The 20,985-nt window shown below is 40.3% G+C and overlaps 1 protein-coding gene and 1 pseudogene across 1 annotated transcript in view; one reads left to right on the forward strand and one right to left on the reverse strand.

Moving 5' to 3' along the window:
- The window catches only part of ablim2 (actin binding LIM protein family, member 2), a 270,666-nt gene that overhangs the window by 189,697 nt on the left and 59,984 nt on the right, over positions 1 to 20,985 (reverse strand). Inside the window, exon 3 of the mRNA XM_080192307.1 lies at positions 16,000 to 16,183. Within this exon, the coding sequence (XP_080048433.1) occupies positions 16,000 to 16,183 (184 nt within the window). The remainder of the gene's footprint in view (positions 1 to 15,999; positions 16,184 to 20,985) is intronic.
- On the forward strand, positions 5,311 to 6,870 carry LOC145348374 (importin subunit alpha-3 pseudogene; annotated as a pseudogene).

Below are 20,985 nucleotides of genomic sequence, written 5' to 3' on the forward strand. Positions count from 1 at the left end.
TGGTTTTGGTAACGTAGTACCAATCCTACCGTAGGGGATATTGACATGGCATCACAAGTATAAAAAGAAGAGGGTAGTGGGGCAAAAGCAGAAAGCAACTGCCATCTGCCAGAGTAACAGTTCTTAGCTTCATTTATATCTTAGGAGAAAGCACCATCTCAAGAGCAAAGGTACCAAAGAAGAAAGAAGAATCAACAGAGAAGGCCCAGAATATTCCGGAGGACACAAAACCTAGTTGTAATTTAGAGAGTGATTAAAATTCTACTTTTTTGTTAAAATGTGGGAATTGTATTTATCTGAACACCATTCCATTGGAATCGTGTTTGATTTGTTAACAGATTAATTAACATATCCACTGTTAGTTAGATAAATAGTTACTTGCTGATTTTAGAGTGTGTGTGTCAGGGAGTTATTTTGATTTAACCACTAAAAGTTGCTGAAAGGCAGACCGTACCACTTCCTACTCACGTTTATAGATTATGAGGCGAGGTACTCTGCTTGAGTGGTTAGTTGTTAGTTCTGAGAGGGGGGAGCAATCTCTGCTTCATAACACCATAAATCACTGCTTCACTTGGAAGGAATGTTTGGGGCCTTGGATAGTGATGAGGGAGGAGGTAGAGGAGCAGGTGTTACACGTCCTGTTATTGCATGGGAAGCTGCCGTGGGAAGGGGATGAAGTTTTGTGGGTGATAGAGTAGTGGACCAGGGTGTTACGGATGGAATAGTTCCTCCAGAATGCTGACAGATGAGGTGAAGGGAATGTGTTTTCTTGTCCCTTCAACCAGGGGCTGGGGAAAGGAAAAGGAAGAGATGTCAGAAGCATTTGCAGAAGTTGGCATCATTAGGACAGATGCAATGAAGTTGAAGAAACTGGGAGAATGGAATGGAATCCATGCTGGAACAGAGTGTTAGGAGGTGTAGTCAAGTAGCTACAGGAGTCAGTGGGCTTGTTATTGCCAGAATTGGAGACAGAAAATTCAAGGAAGGGAAAGGAAATGTTAGAGATACCCAACGTAATGGTGAGGGAGGGGCAGAAATTGGAAACAAAATTGACTTTTTATTTAGGTCCACACGAGAGCATGAAGCAACTCCAATACAATCACCAACGTACCAAAAAGAGAGTTCTGGGACGGGTCCAGAGTAGGGCTGAAACAAAGAATGTTCCACAAAGGGACAGGCCCATCTGTGTGCCCATGGTCATACCATTGATTTGGAGGATTTGAGACAAGTTAAAGCAGAAAGGTTTTTTAAAAACACAAGTTTAGTCAGGTACAGGCAGCTGGTGGTGGATGGGGATTGAGATTGTTCAGGCCTCTTCAATGAAGAGGTGGAGAGTCCTCAAATTGTTCTGGTAGGTTCAATATCCCTTCGTGGGCACCTTTTATAAAGTATAAAGAGTATAAGGAGGCCAACAGTTGAGTGTCCACTTGGTTGTAGTAGGGTGGGTGAAAAGAGGATTTATGTAGAAACATGTGTGATGTTCCTGGACATCTCATGTTGTCTATTTGAATTTATCATGCTGGATACCTAAAATGTAGATGAACCGATTAATGTATGTATGCAGGACATATGAACATAAGATATGGGTGCACGATTATGCAGGACAGATGTGCATAGTGTGCGTGCACATGTGTGGCATTTACTTGAAAAAAAAACTAATTTAGAGCTGCCTGAAGTAGTGCAGCAACAATCAAAAGAATGCTCTAACTTGAAAAATTGTATGTGAAATGCCTGCAATTTTACCATCAATATTGAATGTTGCGCGTGTGCATGTGTGTGTAGGGTGGGGGGAGTGCTGGTTTGGTGGGTGGCTGGGGATAGATTGCAGGGGGAAGTTGGGGATTATGTAAAGAGATGAGGAAATTTGGGGATAGACTGAAGTGCTTATTTGGGAGGAGTTTAAAGTAGGTGCTGGGGATGGTTTGAGGGGGTTTGAATGGTGTGTGTGGGAAGGGGGACGTTTGGTGGGTGTTTTGGGGGCTTGGTTAGCTATAGAGTTGAACTATTTTGCAAATGTAATTTTTTTTTTATAGCCACTTTCCTAACGTCAATTCATCACTCTATGATTAATTATCCTTAGAGAATCAGCATTGGGCCTCCAATTTCATAGTTGCTATAGTCACTGTCTATTGCACGCAGTTGTAATGGAATGAAGACAAAGCCTACATTTACACATCACCTTTCACCATGTCTCAAATTGTTTTATAGCCAATTAAGTAATGTTAACATAACTGTCATCGGTATAACATAAACAATGTTATCAAATGACAGAGCAGGCTCAAGGAGCCAAATGGTCATCATACGTATGTTCATATGTCATGCTGCAATGCACAAGATGAACTGGGTTAGGTGGTTGTTATCATTCATAATTATCTTGCAAAGAGGGTGGAATCATTGCTGTTCATTTTATTGTTAATGAAAGTTTACTGTGAGCAGGCTTTGTGGGGTGAGATTGCAAGGATAGAAGTGTATAATGGGCTCATAATGAATCTGTTGACCTATTTTACATTGTATATGATTCTATAGTCTTTTATATGGACTACAATCTGGTTAATTTATCTACTTACTACCAGCCCATTCTATCTTGGTATTTTTTAAGAGTTACTGAGGTATTTAAATTTTGCGATAAAGTTATGTTGGATCATTGACATTGAAGATATATTGTCGTGTGAAACAGCATTCCAGCAAAGACTTCAGACTTGCCGATCATGAAAACACAGAAATAATTGTGAATCTTTCAGTCTTTGTCCTCTGGCCTCTTAGAAGTTGCGTTGCACAGAGACATCCAAGGGCTCCAACACTTCTCACTGACCGTGAAGACCTATGTTGTTCAATCATTCCACGTTATTGCTCAGGAGTCATTTAATCTTTTTACTCTGTGAGATTATTGATACAATAAAATCCAATTGCACAACTTGCATTAGATAATTATATTGAATAATATCATGCACCGATGTAGAAAAAAGTCATGTGCAGTTTATCTGGGTTGCAAGTATTGAATCTTCCCCCCAAATATGAATTCACTATCATTGTGTCCACATGGTGCAATGTACAGAACATGTTAATGGGGGTTAAGACAGTCACTAAAATCAGTGTTGTCATCTGCTTGGTGTTAGAAATAACTAATGGGATATTTTCCTGTCAACCAACAATACTGCACAATGCTATTAAAATAAAATTTACATTTTCTGGTTTGTTTAATTGTCACAGTGGGATCGCCAATAGGGCGCACACAAACTAACACTGCATTATATCGTTGCTGTTCTTAATATTAATGGCTGCATATATATTGGATGATATTTGTAAACAGATGCCAACAATGGACATCATCATTTTACTGAAACCTTTCTACAGTTGTTTAGTGAATTGATTGGTGAATCTTGAAAGGTGAAGAAATGTCATTCATGATGAAGGGGGAGAGTTAAAGTGAGGAGGGGGAAGGAATAAGGGGCATGCAGACAGGAGAAAAAGTGGGGCCTATTATTTCTCTTCCTGTCTTCCCTGACTAATTTTATCATGGACCAATGCCTTGGATGAGAGCAAGGTCAAGTAGGCTTTTCTTCTTGTTGGTTTCCTCAGCACCTGCTGCAGACCCACCTAGACGCCACATCCTTCAAAACTCAGCCAACTCAGTCAGTAGTGGTGCTACAGAACCACTTCTCCAAATGGGCATTGAAATCCCCCACCCAGAATATATTTTGCACCCTAACCTCACTCAGTGTTTCTTCCAAGTGGTGTTCAACATGAGGAGTACTGATTCACCAGCTGATGGATGATGATGGTGGTAATCAGAAGGAGATTTCCCTGTCCATGTACAATCTGATGCCTTGAGACTGCATGGGGTCCAGGGTCAACGTTGAGGATGCCCAGGCTAATTCCCACACAATTGTATACCATGGAGCGCCATTACCAGCTCTACAGGGCTTGACCTGCTAATGGGGCAGAATATAACCAGGGATGGTGATGGAGGTGTCTGAGACACTGGGGTATATCATGATTCAGTGAATATGACTATATTAGGCTGTTGCTTGACTAGTCTGTAGGATAGCTCTCCCAATTTTGACACAAGACTTCAGATGTTAGGAAGGGTGACATCACACGGTCTAGTGGGCACAATGTTCCATTATAATTTTTGATGCCTATGTTGATGCTGGATGACGCTGTCCATTTCTTTTTATTTTTCTATAGTGATTTGGTACAACCAAGTGGCTTGCTGGCATTTAAAAGGCAGTTAAGAAACAATCACATGGCTGTGGGCCTGGAGTCATATACAGGCCAAACCTGGTAAGGACAACAGATTTCCATCCCCTAAGGGCATTATTGAATCAGATGAAGTTTTACCACAATTATTAGTTTCATGGTCATCAATATTAGGCCTAGATTTCAGCTCCACATTTATTACTTAATCAAATTCCACCTGTTACCATGATGAAATTTGAACCTGTGACCCAGAATACTGGCCTGGTTCCCTGGATTACTGATTACACTGCACCATCATATCAATCCTACAGTATTTGATTGTTTTTGTATAAGAGGTAGAAGACAACTAAAAATGCAAAAGAGCACCTAAGACTTCAACGTAACTCGCACTGAAGACTTCAGCAGCTAAGTACTAGTGTCCAATAGGAGGCAAAGCTTTTACTCAGCCCTTTCCCTCCATTTACCAAATAAAAGCCATTCCTACCACTACCACGGATTGATCCAGCTTCACCTAACATTCCAGGGAGATGAGAATGGAACTGAATTGGACAGGAGCGAAATAGGCAGAAAATCCAGCCCTGTTCTCCCTTCAACAGCATTTGATGTGACATGGGAGTGGATTTCAGACAGGTTAACAGAGGAAAAACTACTGCTCTGAGTCAATGGCCAATCTGGGTTTGTAATGTAAATAAGATGTTGATATAAATTTGTAAGATACGCTAGTTGGTTGCCTTTTGCACTTATGCTAAAAGGAATATTAGTCTTAGTGTATTACCTAAAATTATTTACTAAAGTCTCATTTGAATATTGAAATTTGATTGGCTGGGCGATTTGATTTGGACCCTGTCATAATACTAGTATGATGACACACTGCACTCAGTCACGGATAGTAGGTAAAGGGGAGCCCGGTGCGTAAACAGGCACTGTGCTTTTACAATCCTCTTAGTAACATGGTCTAAGAAAATTTGTAATTCAGAACTACTCCATTTAAAAGTTATAATGAGTGGTCCACTTCTGAGTATAAAGGTGAGGAAACATTGGATAAGAGAACTGAAATCACTGAATCGCCAACTTTGCCTTTAAACACGAGTCCTTCTTCCGCAGAAGCAAATGGATATAGCTGATACCAATAGAGCGGATAATCAAAGGATAAAGAGTTTCAAGAAAAAAGGGCGGGATCTGGAGACTGTGAGACGACAACAAAATGAGATCGTTGTTGAACTAAGAAAAATCAAAAGGGATGAACACTACTTAAAGCGAAGGAATGTATTAGTAGGAAATGAAGAAATTGATCCTGATGGTGATATTAGAGTGCAAAATGTATCATTAGTTGAAATAGTAAAAAATGCAGCCAGTGAAAATCAAGAAATCCAGCTGGGAGGAGTGCAAGCTGCAAGAGAGCTGGTATCCAGTGATTATGCTCCTCAAATAGGTGATTTAATCAATTCTGGCATTTTTCCAATTCTTATACATTGTCTAGAACAGGACCACAATCATCAATTGCAGTTGGAAGCAGTGTGGGCTTTAGCAAACATTGCTTATGGTCCTTCAGAGCACACAGAGGCTGTGATTAAATCAAATGCTGTTCCACTCTTAATAAGGCTGCTAAGCTGTCCTCATCAGGATGTATGTGAGCAAGCACTTCTGGCTTTGGGCAACATCATAGCCGACGGGCCTAAATGCAGAGATTACGTCATTAGTTTAGGAATAATAAAGCCCGTGCTTTCTTTTGTCAACGTTTCAGTCCCCATTCCTTTCCTCCGCACGGTAACCTGGGTCATTGTTAATCTCTGCCGTCAGAAAGACCCCCCTTTGCCAAAGGAGACTGTTCAAGAGATTCTTCCAGCTCTGTGCGTTCTTGTTCACCACAAAGATATTCATATCTTAATAGATGCTGTTTTGGCCTTGTCCTACATAACAGATGCTGAAGATGAGCAAATCCAGACTGTTATAGATTCAGGAATAGTTCCTCATTTGGTGCCTCTTTTCAGCCATCAAGAGGTCAATATTCAAACTGCATCTTTGCGAGCTGTAGGAAATATTGTAACTGGCACTGATGAACAAGCACAAGTGGTGCTGAACTGTGGAGCTCTTTCTCATTTCCCAGCATTGCTAACTCATCCTAGTATGAAAATCAACAAGGATGCTGTCTGGTTTCTTTCCAATGTCACTGCTGGAAACCAGCAGCAGGAACAGGCAGTGATTAATGCTAACCTTGTTCCTTTGATTGTAAACCTCATGGAAAATGGAGATTATGCTACTCAGAAAGAAACTGCTTGGGTTATAGCCAATCTAGCTAATTGTGGCAGGAAAGAACAGATTGACTACTTGATCGAACAGAATGTAGTAGTTCCTTTTTGCAAACTGCTGACACTCCTGGACCCTCAGATAATTATTGTGGTGCTGGATGGGTTAAGTAATATCCTAAATACAGCAAGTGATAAAACAGAATTGGTAGCAAACTCAATTGAAGAGTGTGGAGGTCTGCAAATGATTGAACAATTACAACTGCATGAAAACGAGGAGATATATAAACTGGCATATGATATCCTTGATCAGCTGACATCAGAAGAAGGTGAAGATGCTATTCTAGTGCCAGAAAAAATGGAAGATACAAAACTTGGTATCACTTCTCCCACAAGCAATCCAGAAAAAGAGCTCCACATCTAGAGGGGTGTACGTTCTGGAGTTAATGAGATGGAACACATGATCAATCTTGCTTACTTCCATTGTTGCATCAAATTGAAGAGCTGTTCTATAGATTGAGTTTGACATACTTGAAAATCTTAAACTTAACTAGACTCCTCACTTCATGTCATGGTTACTTATTAAGAACGAAAAACCTCTGACTACGGAGTTGTCCCTCTACATACAGATGAATGTAAATGTAGACAGGCCTAGTTACCAACCACAAGTCAACGAATAAAGTCCAGGAACCAGCAACAAAAGTTTGTCTCTATTTATACTAAACAGATATTGATGAGTTTAGGCAATTTAGTTGTACTATTCATATTTTATTGTGTAAGGTAATTTCAGAGAAAAATGGATGGAAATACCAGTGAAGAATCCCTAACTTAAGTATGAAACAATTATTCTATCCCTTCCCCTACTTTTTGTCCAGTGATAACTCAGAGATAATGTCCCATGATTCCCATGGTTCATGAAGGGAAGGTCATGTTTGACTAATTTGGTGGAATTCTTTGAGAACATTTCATGTGCAGTGGACAATGGGGAAGCGGTGGATGTGGTGTATCTGGATTTCCAGAAGGCATCTGACAAGATGTTGCACCAAAGACTGCTACATAAGATAAAGGTGCATGGTGTTACGGATAATGTATTAGCATGATTAGAGGATTGGTTAACTAACAGAAAGCAAAGAGTGGAGGTAAAAGGGTGTTTTTCTGGTTGGTGATTAGTGACTAATGGTGTGCCTCAGGGATCAGTGTTGGGGCCACAATTGTTTACGATTTGCATAGATGTTTTGGAGTTGGGAACCATGTGTAATATGTCAAAATTTGCAGATGACACAGTGGTAGAGCAAAGTGTGCATAGGATGCTGAAAGTTTGCAAAGGGATATAGATAGTCTAAGTGAGTGGGCGAGGGTCTGGCAGATGGAGTACAATGTTGATAAATATGGGGTCATCCATTTTGGTAGGAATAACAGCAAAATGGACTATTATTTCAACGGTAAAAAATTGCCGCATGCTGCTGTGCAAAGGGACCTGGGTTCTTTGCGCAAAATCATAAGTTAGTGGTTTGCAGGTGCAACAGGTAATTAAGAAGGCAAATATCCTTCATTGCTAGAATGATAGAGTTTGAAAACAGTGAGGTTATGTTGCAGCTATATAAGGTGCTGGTGAGGCCACACCTGGAATACTGTGTACAGTTTTGGTCTCCTTACTTGAGAAAGGATATACTGGCACTGGAGGGGGTGCAGAGAAGATTCACTAGGTTGGTTCCGGAGTTGAGGGGGTTGGCTTATGAGAGAGACTGAGTAGACTGCGGCTATATTCATTGGAATTCAGATGAGGGGAGATCTTATAGAAACATATAAGATTATGAAGGGAATAGATAAGATAGAAGCAGAGAAGTTGTTTCCACTGGCAGGTGAATCTAGAACTAAGGGACATAGCCTCAAAGTAAGGAGAAGCAGATTTAGGACTGAGTTGAGAAGGATCTTCTTCTCGTAAAGGGTTGTGAATCTGTGAAGCAGTTGAGGCTATCCCATTGAATGTTTTTAAGGCAAGGGTAAATAAATTTTTAAATGTAAAGGAATTAAAGGTTATGGTGAGTGAGCGGATAAGTGGAATTGAGTCCATGAAAAGATCAGCCATGATCTTATTGAATGGCAGAGTAGGCTCGAGAGGCCAGATGGTTTATTCCTGCTCCATGTTCTTATGATGATGCTGTACTCAATGGCTAACTTGGCAATGATCACTGAATTTCTACTTTTGCCTGTATGATATTTCTTTTGCCTGTATGAAAGGTGTATAAAAGGTTCAGTGAGCTAGGAGATGTTAAGGATCTAGAGGAGTCTAAGGCTTGTAGAAAGGAGCTTAAAAAGGAAATTAGGAGAGCCAGAAGGGGTCATGAGAAGGCCTTGGCAGGTAAGATTAAGGAGAATCCCAAGGCCTTCTACAAATATGTGAAAAGTAAAAGGATGAGAAGAGAAGGGATAGGACCTATAAAAGGTGAAGGGGGAAAAGTCTGTGTGGAACCAGAAGAAATGGCAGAGGTGCTTGATGAGTACTTTGCCTCAGTATTCACGGTGGAAAGTGATCTGGGAGGTTGTACTACAGGTTTGCGGCAGTCTGAAAAAATTGAGTATGTGGATGTTAAGGAAGAGGATGTGTTAGAACTTTTAAACTCTATCAAGATAGACAAGTCGCCGGGACTGGATGGGATGTACCCCAGGTTACTGTGGGAGGTGAGGGAAGTGATTGCAGAGCCCCTGTCGATGATCTTTGGGTCATTGATGGAGACAGGAGAGGTTCCGGAGGATTAGAGGATTGCGGATGTGGTTCCTATTTCCAAGAAAGGGAACAGGGATAGCTTGGGAAATTACCGACCGGTGAGTCTGAACTCAGTGGTTGGTAAGTTGATGGAGAGGCTTCTGAGGGACAAGATTTATGAGCATTTGGAGAAGTTTATAATGATCAGAATTAGTCAACATGGTTTTGTCAAGGGCAGATCGTGCCTTACGAGCCTAGTTGAGTTCTTTGAGAATGTGACTGAGCACATTGACGAAAGAAGAGCGGTAGACGTGGTTTACATGGACTTCAGCAAGGCGTTTGATAAGGTCCCCCATGCAAGACTTCTTGAGAAGGTGAGAGGGCTTGGGATCCAGGGGGCTTTGGCCTTGTGGATCCAGAACTGGCTTGCCTGCAGAAGGCAGGGAGTGGTTGTGGATGGGTCTTTTTCTGCATGGAGGTCGGTCACCAGTGGAGTGCCCCAGGGATCTGTTCTAGGACCCTTGCTGTTTGTCATTTTCATAAATGACCTGGATGCGGAAGTGGAGGGATGGGTTAGTAAGTTCGCAGACGATACGAAGGTTGGTGGTGTTGTGGATGGTCTGGAGGGATGTCAGAAGTTGCAGCGGGACATAGATAGGATGCAAGACTGGGCGGAGAAGTGGCAGATGGACTTCAACGCGGATAAATGTGCAGTGGTCCATTTTGGCAGGACCAATGGGATGAAGGAACACAATATCAAGGGTAGGAGTCTTAGCTGTGTTGAAGAGCAGAGGGATCTTGGGGTCCGGGTCCATAGGACTCTTAAATCGGCCTCGCAGGTGGAGGATGTGGTCAAGAAGGCGTATGGTGTACTGGCCTTCATTAATCGAGGGATTGAGTTTAGGAGTCGGGAGGTAATGCTGCAACTTTATAAGACTCTTGTCAGACCCCACTTGGAGTACTGTGCGCAGTTCTGGTCGCCTCACTATAGGAAGGATGTGGAAGCTATTGAAAGGGTGCAGAGGAGATTTACAAAGATGTTGCCTGGATTGGGAGGCATGCCTTATGAAGATAGGTTGAGGGAGCTGGGACTCTTCTCCCTGGAGAGACGAAGGTTGAGAGGCGACGTTATAGAGGTTTATAAGATGTTGAGAGGAATAGATAGGGTGGATTCTCAGAGGCTATTTCCCAGGGCTGAAATGGTCGCTACGAGAGGACACAGATTTAAGGTGCAGGGAAGCAAGTGCAGAGGAGATGTTAGGGGTAAGTTTTTCACTCAGAGGGTGGTGAGTGAGTGGAATCGGCTGCCGTCAGTGGTGGTGGAGGCGAACTCGCTGGGGTCTTTTAAAAGACCTCTGGATGAGTATATGGGATCTAATGGGATTGGGGGTTATAGATAGGTCTATGGCTTAGTAGGTATAGAAATGATCGGCGCAATTAGTGGGCCGAAGGGCCTGTTTGTGCTGTAGTGTTCTATGTTCTTACTCCTTCAAAATCGCCAATTTATTTTTCTTTTGTGGATTGTCCATCTTACAAACAAGGCCTGGAAGTTCTGTGAAGGTTTTCCTGATCTCCCAAAGATGGCGGGAGCTTGGCAGGCACTATTAAGAAAATCATATAAACAACAATTTTCAGACATTTATGAATATTCCTGAAACTAGCATGGTGCAAATTCACCAGAATTGTATGTTTCAATGAAATTGCAGTTTTCTAAATGTATGGTGTAACAAACTCAAGGGGCTGCATGTTCTTGTTACTATATTCTCTGAATATTCTACCAAAATTATTGTAAGGAATCAGGAGATGCTCTGTGTAATTTTAGGGCAAGGGTGTCAGAATCATTGCCCATGCAGTTTCAGTATATGTCTACTTTCTGCAAGAGAAATGACAAAACTAGATCAGTTATAGCAACTGTAATTCCAATACTTCCAGCAAAAGTTGTACGTACAAACAATAGTTTTCCTTCATACACGTTGGCACCTACAGTATTTTCTATTGCTTATAGTATGAAAGGTTATTAACCAATACTTTCTATTGCTTATAGTATGAGAAGATATTAACCATAATTAAAGCAATTGTTGTTCTCATGTGATCCTTGCTGATTCCAAAACACTTCTCAATGGCTATTCCATGTGTGAGAAGCTCATGTACTTCTTTATCACCAGAAGTGACATTAGCTTCCTTTGCTGCTTCCCCTCTGACCCATATCCATTAAGCTAAACTTTCTTGCATGCTATTGTCTTGATCTTGCACCTCTATCTCTCTATAGTTACTCCATTTTCCTCCATGCCCTTATTGAACACATCTTGACATGAAATCAAGCACCGTGCTCCCTTGGCCCCTTTCCCATTAAAATGTGACCACCCAAATTCTGTTTCTTATAAACAATCAACATTCCTCAAGTACTGTCCCCCTCCTTATCATTTTGCCTCAAGGAACCTCTGTTGACCCTGGAGTACTTGCAAGGCCATCTTTAATCTCCCTACTCTCTGCAACATTCCTGAATGTGTTGTCATTGCCAAAATCGATGCCTTTCTCCTCTGTTGCTCTATCACTGGTTTCATCTCTCCCACAGTGAAGCGTCCCTTCCATTGTTTTGAAATATCCATAACTGAAGTTGTAAATTATATTCTTTGTAATAGTGCATGTTTTTCATCTATCCTTTCTCACCTTAACCTCACTCAGTTTTGGATGTAGTTTGATCACATGATATTTGTCATACAATACCTCTCTCTCCATTTTCCAGTTCAATGGATCGGCCCAACTTGGTTCCACTCTTACCTATCCAGTCATAGTCAGAGCATCTTCATTAATTGTTTCTCATCCTGCCCACCCTTTGTTAACTCTGAAGATCGTCAAGAATTCAGAGTCACCTACATTTACTCCTGTGAGTGACATTATTTGAAGACCTGATATCAGGTTCAAAATATATGCTGTGAACATGCATCTCTTTCTCTCCACAATCTCTCAAAAACCCTTCAGCAGCTTTGCAATGCAAAGAAATGCTTGTTTGGAGTCCTTCTTGTGATGGTTAAATATTTCAACAATAACTTGCATTTAGAAAGCAAGTCCCTCTTCCCATTGCCACATTGTTAATTCTGAAATTCTGCAAAGATCTATCCTTGGTCCATTCCTGTTTTATATTTAAATGCTACTCCTTGGTGAACAAAAAAGTGAGGTGGAACTAGATATTATCAGTGTGCATGTGGAATCTGGCATTTACTTTCTAAATTTATTCATCAAATGTTCTTTTTTGCAGCAATTAGTGGTTTAGAATGGACTAATTGAAATGCGGTGAAAGCAGATTTAATGGTCACTTTCAAACAGGAATTAGGTAAATACTTGGAAAGGAAATATTTGCAAGGCTGTGGGGGAAGAGCATGAAGCAGGCTTAAATTGAATAGATCTTGGAAAGAACTGGCGCAGAGGTGAACTGCCTCCTCCTGTGATTCCATGTGACCCACAGATGATCTGTAGAGTTACAGAAGTCGTCTTCGCATTTGTATTCAATTAGTCTATTAATACAATTAAACATCTTCAAATTTTAAAATTCTCAGCCTTGTTTTCAAATAGCCTTGCTCCAAGATCCTGTATTAATAGACAATTAAATGGGCACGGGGCAAGAACAGGATAACGGAACTAAGCAGACAACTCATAAGAAAATGGTGACGCACATTTTTTTCTGCACTGTAAAATTCTACAAACCTGGAATTCTGATCAGGTTACAGTAGTAGTAAACTTAGTCTCCAATCAGATAACTTTAATTGGAATTAAACACAATCCTGTTAGGATTTTACCCATTTGTGCCTTTATCAGAGGTTCTATTTGGGAATGTGTGCAGGTCTTCTGCTTGCTCCCTCAGGGCTACGTCATTATTTCTGCCCGAATGCCTACAGTTGAAAACTGCTAAGAATTTTAATAAGGTTCAGGATTTACTTTAAGACCACTGTAGCTTTTTGATGAAATTGGACCTAAACTACTTTGCAGTGAATCTTCTCCTGGCTTCCTCTGAAACACTGCCACTCTAGCTGCCATTTAAGGATGGAAAAAAAATCTCATGTCCTGAGTATTTAGATAATCCAGACCTGTAATTTAAGATGTGGTCCAGGTCTACCTCTCACCAACATAGGATTCATGCTAACACTCTTTTGCCAGCAAAACAGCCAGTGTAGAATTGGGTAACTTTTGATTATATTTCCATGCATTGAATTCATGCATTCTCAGGACCTCAAATTCGTGGAACTTTTTCACTTCACCGTTGTACTCTATCTACAAGTCAACATATTTAAAAAGATCCAATTTCAGTGCGCTTCTGACTAATATCATCTCTATTGTTTTCAACCCATTGGTCTAAGAGCCTTGGTCCTTCACCTTGGTTCCTTAAATGTTAAAAAATTGCAATGAAGCAAGCCAAAATAATATGACTCTCATGTCTGAAGTGGTACATGTCAACACCAGGTTTTAGTCCAACCGATTTATTTGATAGTAAACTCACAAGCTTTCGAGGGGACTCGAGAGGGAAAGCTTGTGAGGTTACTATCAAATAAATCAGTTGGACTAAAACCTGGTGTTGTCAGACTTTTTACTGTGTTTACCCCAGTCCAACGCCGGCACATCCACATCACGTGGTACATGTCAACACATCTCACAGCATACGCAAGGCATGGAGCTGAGATATAAAAAGAAAATGGGGAGGGAATTTTCCAGCCCCTCTCAACATTTTTCCAGTGGCAGAGGCAGCTCACCATTGTCTGCTGGTGGGATATTCCAGTCTATGGCGTTTTGTATGGCTTGCACCCTCCGGTGGAAGGGCTCAAAAATTAAGCGCAAAGTGTTGACTAGTTTGTTTACTGGACAGATTTTATATGCAGCAGGAAAGGAGGTCAGAGTCTGGAGCAGAGGGCAAATGTGATAATAAAAAGAAAATGCTGGAAAGACTCAGCAGTTGAAGCAACATCTTTGGCGATACAGAGTTAACGTTTCAAGTCAATAACTTTTCATTGGAAGCTAACTGAACAGCCGAGTATTTCCAGAATTTCCTCTTTTTATTTTTTATTTGTATTATAGTATTTTGCTTTTGAACAAACATGGTAAATATATTGTTTGTAAATTTATGGAACTTAAGCTCAGCAGATTCATCTTTTCTAGGATAGATTATGGAGAAATATTATATCCACAGTCATGAAATCACAAGACTAAATTACTAGACCACGAGGTAGGAAGTGAGGCTGAACAAGGAATCCACAGTAACAAAATCAGCAGTAGGTTTCAATCAACTTCAGCGAACAAGTTACGCTATCACGTAACTGCCCCAAAACACGTTCCAATTTTGAAGTAACAAAGTTTTCAAAAGCAAAATGACTAGGTGATATTTCTGTTGCTTGTGAAAATTAGTCAAAGCTAAGTTAGTCAAAGCATTAAGCTCCTTTGTCATCGATAGGGTCTCATCTGAGTTAACATAAGGGCCAATTTCATGCTCCCAATGGCAAGTGGTGCTCACAGGGAGTAGTATACATGGTGAGAAATTTTGAGTGCAAAACTGATTTTCCATCCAGTCGATTAGAGGTAATTGAAAACATGACAGAAAACATATGACATTGATGTTTGTGGTTATTTGGGACATAGAAAAACCTGGTCTAACATAACTGGCATACCAAGAGGCAAGCCACATAGTTCCCATAATTTAATACATTTTCAAGAATCCTGAACGAGAACAATACCTGGTACAATGTTCCACATAATGACAGCTATATTGTGTGTGGACATTTTGGATCGATATAGAATGTGGGATGTCGTCACAGTGGCTCTTATGTTCCTACTGCAATAATGGAGGTCTGCCCTCAACCCAGAGCCAGTTGCAAAAATTCACCTTCAAAGCACCTCTGTCTTCCTTTTGATGATTTCTCTCTTGCTAATCACCATGAAAAACTAATCTCTTCCATTTACTTATTCAACCACTGGGAGCCGAAAGAGGAAATTGATCTGTGCCTTAATATGAATGGGCCTCACTTCCACTGAACAGAAAATTCAAATAAAAACTAAGAAAGCAAAAACAAAAATGACTAACAATTACAAACTTGTTTATAAGTGTTATTACAGCTTAGCCAGTTCTAATGCAGACAATGGAGCTCACAGCCTTGTGTACATTCTTACATTACAGATGCTAATTTGTTGCTTAGCAACCACAAAACAGCAAGATAAATTCTAATTAATGAATCAAATAAATCAGACAACTAGCAAAAGATTGGCTATTGTTGCCTGATGATGTTGAAACTTATGACCTATATTTACTACAGCAATTATGTTCCCATGCCTCTATATATAAAATCTGGTATCATTGTTATATATATTGCATCTTATTACAGAACATACAGGAATAGCCCAACATTAAAATCCATGAAATGGAATGTATGACCTGGAATTACACTCCAAATCAAACCGAACAATATCCTATTGGTTAATTTGTGATATTTATTTATGTATGTCACAAACATGTAGCATAGATATCTATAAAGGTTTGTGGAACTTCTGAGTAAGTCATGATGAACTTCTGCATTTCTTGAATTAAAACTCCAATTATATATACACATACACAAAATATTGTAAAGAATGTTTACAAATCTAACATTTCAATACCATACGTGATCATAAAGGATTATAGTTGAGTAGTTCCGAGAGCCTTCAACCCCTTCTTCAGGTGAGTCTGTTGGAGCCAATAGAAGAAAGATTGGGACCTATGCCAGGTTGTACAACCAATACCTCTATGTGGTCTTAATAATTCTAAACTGAACCTTTCTCTTGTAGGCCTTCATATTACCATAATTCTGTTAGAAATGATTTTCTTACCTGCAAACAGCACAGACAAAGCACTTTGGATGGTAGGTTTTTCCCAGAGCTGAAACCACTTCACCCTCTATAAATTCATTACAGCTGAAGCAGCGGGTTCCATACAGTCTCTGATAGTCAGAAGTGCAGATATATTCCCCTTGCTTCACAAAAAATCCACCCTCGGCCAAGTCACATCCACATACTGAAACAAAAACATACATAGAGATGAGCTTGAATCCAGGTTTGAGCTGTATTTAACACTATCCTGAGCTCTTATTTACTCCAGTTGTAAAATGTCACAGAAGAGCAGAACCATTCTGTGGTGTAGGAAGCGGCTGGTACAAAGGAATTAAATTCCCCCAGAAAATAGGGCACACATTTGGCCTAATGGCATATTCTCATCATATTCTCATAACAGTCAGAAGAAGTGAGGTAACTGAAAACATGAATGGCTGTCTTAGGAATGGCTGCCCTTTCGTACCTTCAACTTCCAATGTTAATAAATAATGTCCCAGAAATTATTATTTTCTGCTCTTGGGATGAGGAAATTAGTTGAATCTGTTTTTGATGTAATTTATTCTTTAATTCCATATCAACAGAAAATTAATTATTTCTAACCTAATAGGTCCCTACAGACGTCAATAGTGGCGAGACATGATCAATAATTTTGCACCTGAGCCTAAAATGCAAGTCTCCAAGGAATTATACCTATAAGTACATCTCCTAGAAGTAAAATTGAGTAGGATATATTAGTTAACTGGTGATAGTAACATATTTCCCACTCCCCAAAACCTGAAAATAATATTCCACATAAATTTGGATTACAACACATAATATATCATCATTGTTCCTTGTTTTCATAACTAATAAAGGTAAACAAAATAAAATTCATCAAATCACAAGCTCTGATATATTAGAATGTACTGCTATAAACATCTTCTTTATAACTGAAACAGACAAAAATATGTTTTACTTTTGAGTTATGAATGATTAAGGAAATGGCAAGATTGCTTTTACAATTCTTATAAAAATTGTAAAGGTGTTGAAGAGAAACAACATCATATGATGTCTGAAAGAAATTAAAAAAAAACAACTGGGAAGAAAAGGATTGCACTGTGAAAATGGTGAAGCATCATATAATAAATTGATGTGTTACATCTGCAAAACCTTGTCTCAAAGGTGTCAACATAGTTATTTCTTCTTTTTCAAAAAGTGCCATGTATGTTCACATGACAAAGACTTCAACTGCTTTGGTCTCAAATTCTGAAACAAATCGGCAGGATAGAGGAGTTAGAATGCTTGTGTTTCATTGATAACGAAAATTATATTTACAAAGCACCTTTAACGTACTAGAACATCTCAAGGCACTTCACAACAGCATTACAAAGCAAAATATGATGTATATGAGGAGGTATTAATTCAGATAACTAAAAAGTTAGACAAGGAGGCAGGTTTTAAGAAGTGTCTTAAAGGAGAGAAGTTAGCTATCAAGGCAGAGAAGTGTATGGAGGGCATAAAAGATCAAGGGTGATTCGATGTGGCTTGAATCAACAAAGGTTTTAGCGCCAAACAATATGAGGTCAGACAAAATTACAATGCAACTTCTCTCTCGACTCCCTGGTGCCAACTGCAAGTCCCTCCTTGCCGTAGTACAGACTCTCCTGCCAATTGGCTCAACTTCCCACCATGACGATCCATAGGGTCTAGACTGATCATGTGGCCCTTAGGAAACAGAATCTCCCCCATCCCCCTTAAAGGACCACAGTACCAAATTATCTTTACCCTAAAATCTAAAATATACCAATGGTGGATCGAAGAACAAGATTAGTAAGGTACACATATAGTATAGGCTTTAAATAAAAAGGGCAACAGAAAGAACCACTGGAAAACTCAAAGATTTAATCAGTCCGGGAACTTCCAGGCTCTGTAAAACTCAGGTTTTGGGGAGTGGGAAATACGTTACTATCACTTGCGGTTGGACCTTCTAAATTTAAAGGGCCAGACTGGACAGATGAGAGAGGCAGACTCATGAAACCAGGATCGAGTGGCTCTTTAGCAGCTTCTGGCTTCTCAGTCTCCATATCCACTAGTTGCTCCTTTTCCACATTCTCAACTGAAATCCCACTAACCAGTCCTGGTATCTTCAAACTATCTGTAGGTGTTGCCAATGGATCCTCTGTATCTGTTACTGCTCCTTTCCTTAAGTGGCCCACATGTTTCCTGAGCCAACAGCTTTGCATCTCCATGATGTAGGAAACAGGTCCTGTTCTCTCCACAATTCTACCAGCCACCCACGCCGGGCCTGTTGCAAAATTTCTTACCATTTCTTGGCCAGGCCATTCCCATCGATGCAATTTCACCGGTGGTGGTTGCTCCTGCATCATTTATGGCCAGGCATTTACTAGGCTAAAACCAAAACCACTACAGTGCAGAAGGTGGCCATTTGGCTCATCGAGTCTGCACCAACCACTATCCAGGTCCTATTCCCGTGCATTTACCCCCGTTAATTCCCCTGACACTAGGGGGTAATTTAGCATGGCTAATCAACCTAACCCACACATCTTTGGACTGTGGGAGGAAACCAGAACACCCAGAGGAAACTCACACAGACACAGAGAGAACGCGCAAACTCCGCACAGACAGTGACCCAAGGTTGGGAATTGAACCCGGGTCCCTAGCACTGTGAGGCAGCAGTGCTAACCACTGTACAGCTGGTCCACTTCACTTCTCAATATTTAGTTATATACTATGACTAAGAGGCTATAACAATGACTCTTTAGTGGGGCGGTATGGTGTTTAAAACCTAACTGACACTTTGAAGAAACAAAGTGAAATACAAATCAACAGACTGATTTATAAGACAAATAATAAATGCACAAATCGGATAATTTTTGTCTTTACTACCTGTCAGTAAACTGTTTTCAAAGGAATGAAAATTAAGCAAATTCTACAACTAGGGTGCAATCTTCACTGCCAGATTATTAGCCAGGTGGCAAAGGCATGTCATCTGCAAAATAATATTTAAACTCAATCTTACATTAACTGAACTCAATTCCATGGCAACCTTTGCAAGATAGCAAATCAAAATGCTTACCTCTCCCCTGACCTTTACCACTGAGAAGGACCGCAGCATCCATGTGCAAAAACACATTGGGCGGCATGGTGGCATAGTGATTAGCACTGCTACCTCAGAGCACCAGGGACCCAGGCTCAATTCTGGCCTCGGGTCACCGTCTGTGTGGAGTTTGCACATTCTTCCTGTGTCTACGTGGGTTCCCATAGGTGCTCTGGTTTCCTCTCACATTCCAAAGATGTACAGGTCAGGTGGATTGGCCATGCTAAATTGCCCCTTAGAGTCTGGGGAATTAGCAAGGTAGCTAAGTAGGGTTACAGGGATAGGGCCTCGGTGGGATTGTGGTCGGTGCAGATTTGATGCACCAAATGGCCTCCTTCTGCACTGTAGAGATTCTATGATTCTATGAACACCTTAACCTTCAAAATCCTTTCCAGGTAACATACCACCCTTACTTTTGAATATTTTGTTATTGCTTGGTGAACATCCTATGTAATTCCACGTGGATACACAGCCATCGTAAGGACTTTCTAAATCAAAAGAATGCCCACCACCATTTCACGGCAACAAGGAAGCTATTAAAGTTGCCAGAGTGGCCTGCATGTCATGAATAAACAAAATTAGAAAGACTACCACCCTTGTAGCTGAGGGTTCTCTGCAACTAAGCTATGCTGTACTCAAATTAAAAGATCATCATAAAATAATACTCACAAGTCAACCTGAGCTTTTATAATCTCAGGGTGTGGTAATGTAGCAAGTATCATTACAGCGTCTACAAGCCGTATGTAAAAGGCGCAATTTTTTATGCACTGAAATTAATGGTTTTTTTTAAAATATGAAGAACAACTAAAATCCTATCATGGAAAAATAGAACATGACCATTTTTATTTTTGTATATTTAGTTTTTTTGCCAGATCTCAAAAATTATCCTTAAATATAATAGAATGCCAGTGCTGTGTTTTATTTTGATGTGAAGGTGGTGAAATTCTGCTCTGTAAATAGTGAAAAAATGCACACAGTAAATAAGTGGTAAGAGTATCTATCCTATAATTTTCTCAGCATGTTTCAAGTACATGGTATCATTATGACACTGTTAAGCAGTTATGCCTTTTGACCACAATACTCAGGTCAAACAGTATTATACAATGCTACAACACAGAAAAATGCCATTCAGTCCATCAATTCTGTCCTGCTGTTTTTCTCCTCAAGCTATCAAGTCTAATTCAACTTTCTACCTGGCCTATGCCCACATCCTTTAAATATTACTTTTACTGGTAAATCTATGATGCCCTTTTAAAAATACTCATGGATTCTACACAATATATTGTGACAACCTTGTGTTTGGAATGTTTTTCAGTATTCTCTAATTCTTGTGATTATCTTAAACTTGCCCTTTAAATTGTCTCACTGATGTATGCAACCCATTTATTACTATTTAACTTGTTATAACCCTTCATCATTTTGACAACTTCCATAGAATCATCCTGGGGATGACACCCCTTTAGGATTATCTGAGAGTTTCTCAGAATTTAAAAAAAGTTCATGAGATCACGGTGTGGCTGTTTCTTGAGAGCTGAAAGTGGACAATGAAGATTCACAGACAACTGCCAACTGGATTTTTCATTTTCGTGATGTCTCAAAAGATGCGGGGCAGGGCAATCCTCTGTTTCTCAAATCCTCACCAGGGCGTGATGCTGGGTGTTGTGAGGTAGAAGAAGGAGATCCACTTCCCAGAGGTTGGAATGAGTAGGCCACCCCACTACCCACTATCAGTGGCAGAAATGTTATGGAGAAGAACCTGGAGTGGCCACTGCCTTCGTACACTCTAGAAAAGCAAGTACAGCCCCAAGTACGGGCCTCTTGGTGTTCATCCTCCAGCAGACATCAGCTGAGGAACCTCAGGGCACGTGCTGCTCCTGAACATGCGAGGC

Source organism: Carcharhinus amblyrhynchos, chromosome 1, assembly GCF_965287045.1.
Source record: "Carcharhinus amblyrhynchos chromosome 1, sCarAmb.v2.hapA, whole genome shotgun sequence".
NCBI lineage: Eukaryota > Metazoa > Chordata > Chondrichthyes > Carcharhiniformes > Carcharhinidae > Carcharhinus > Carcharhinus amblyrhynchos.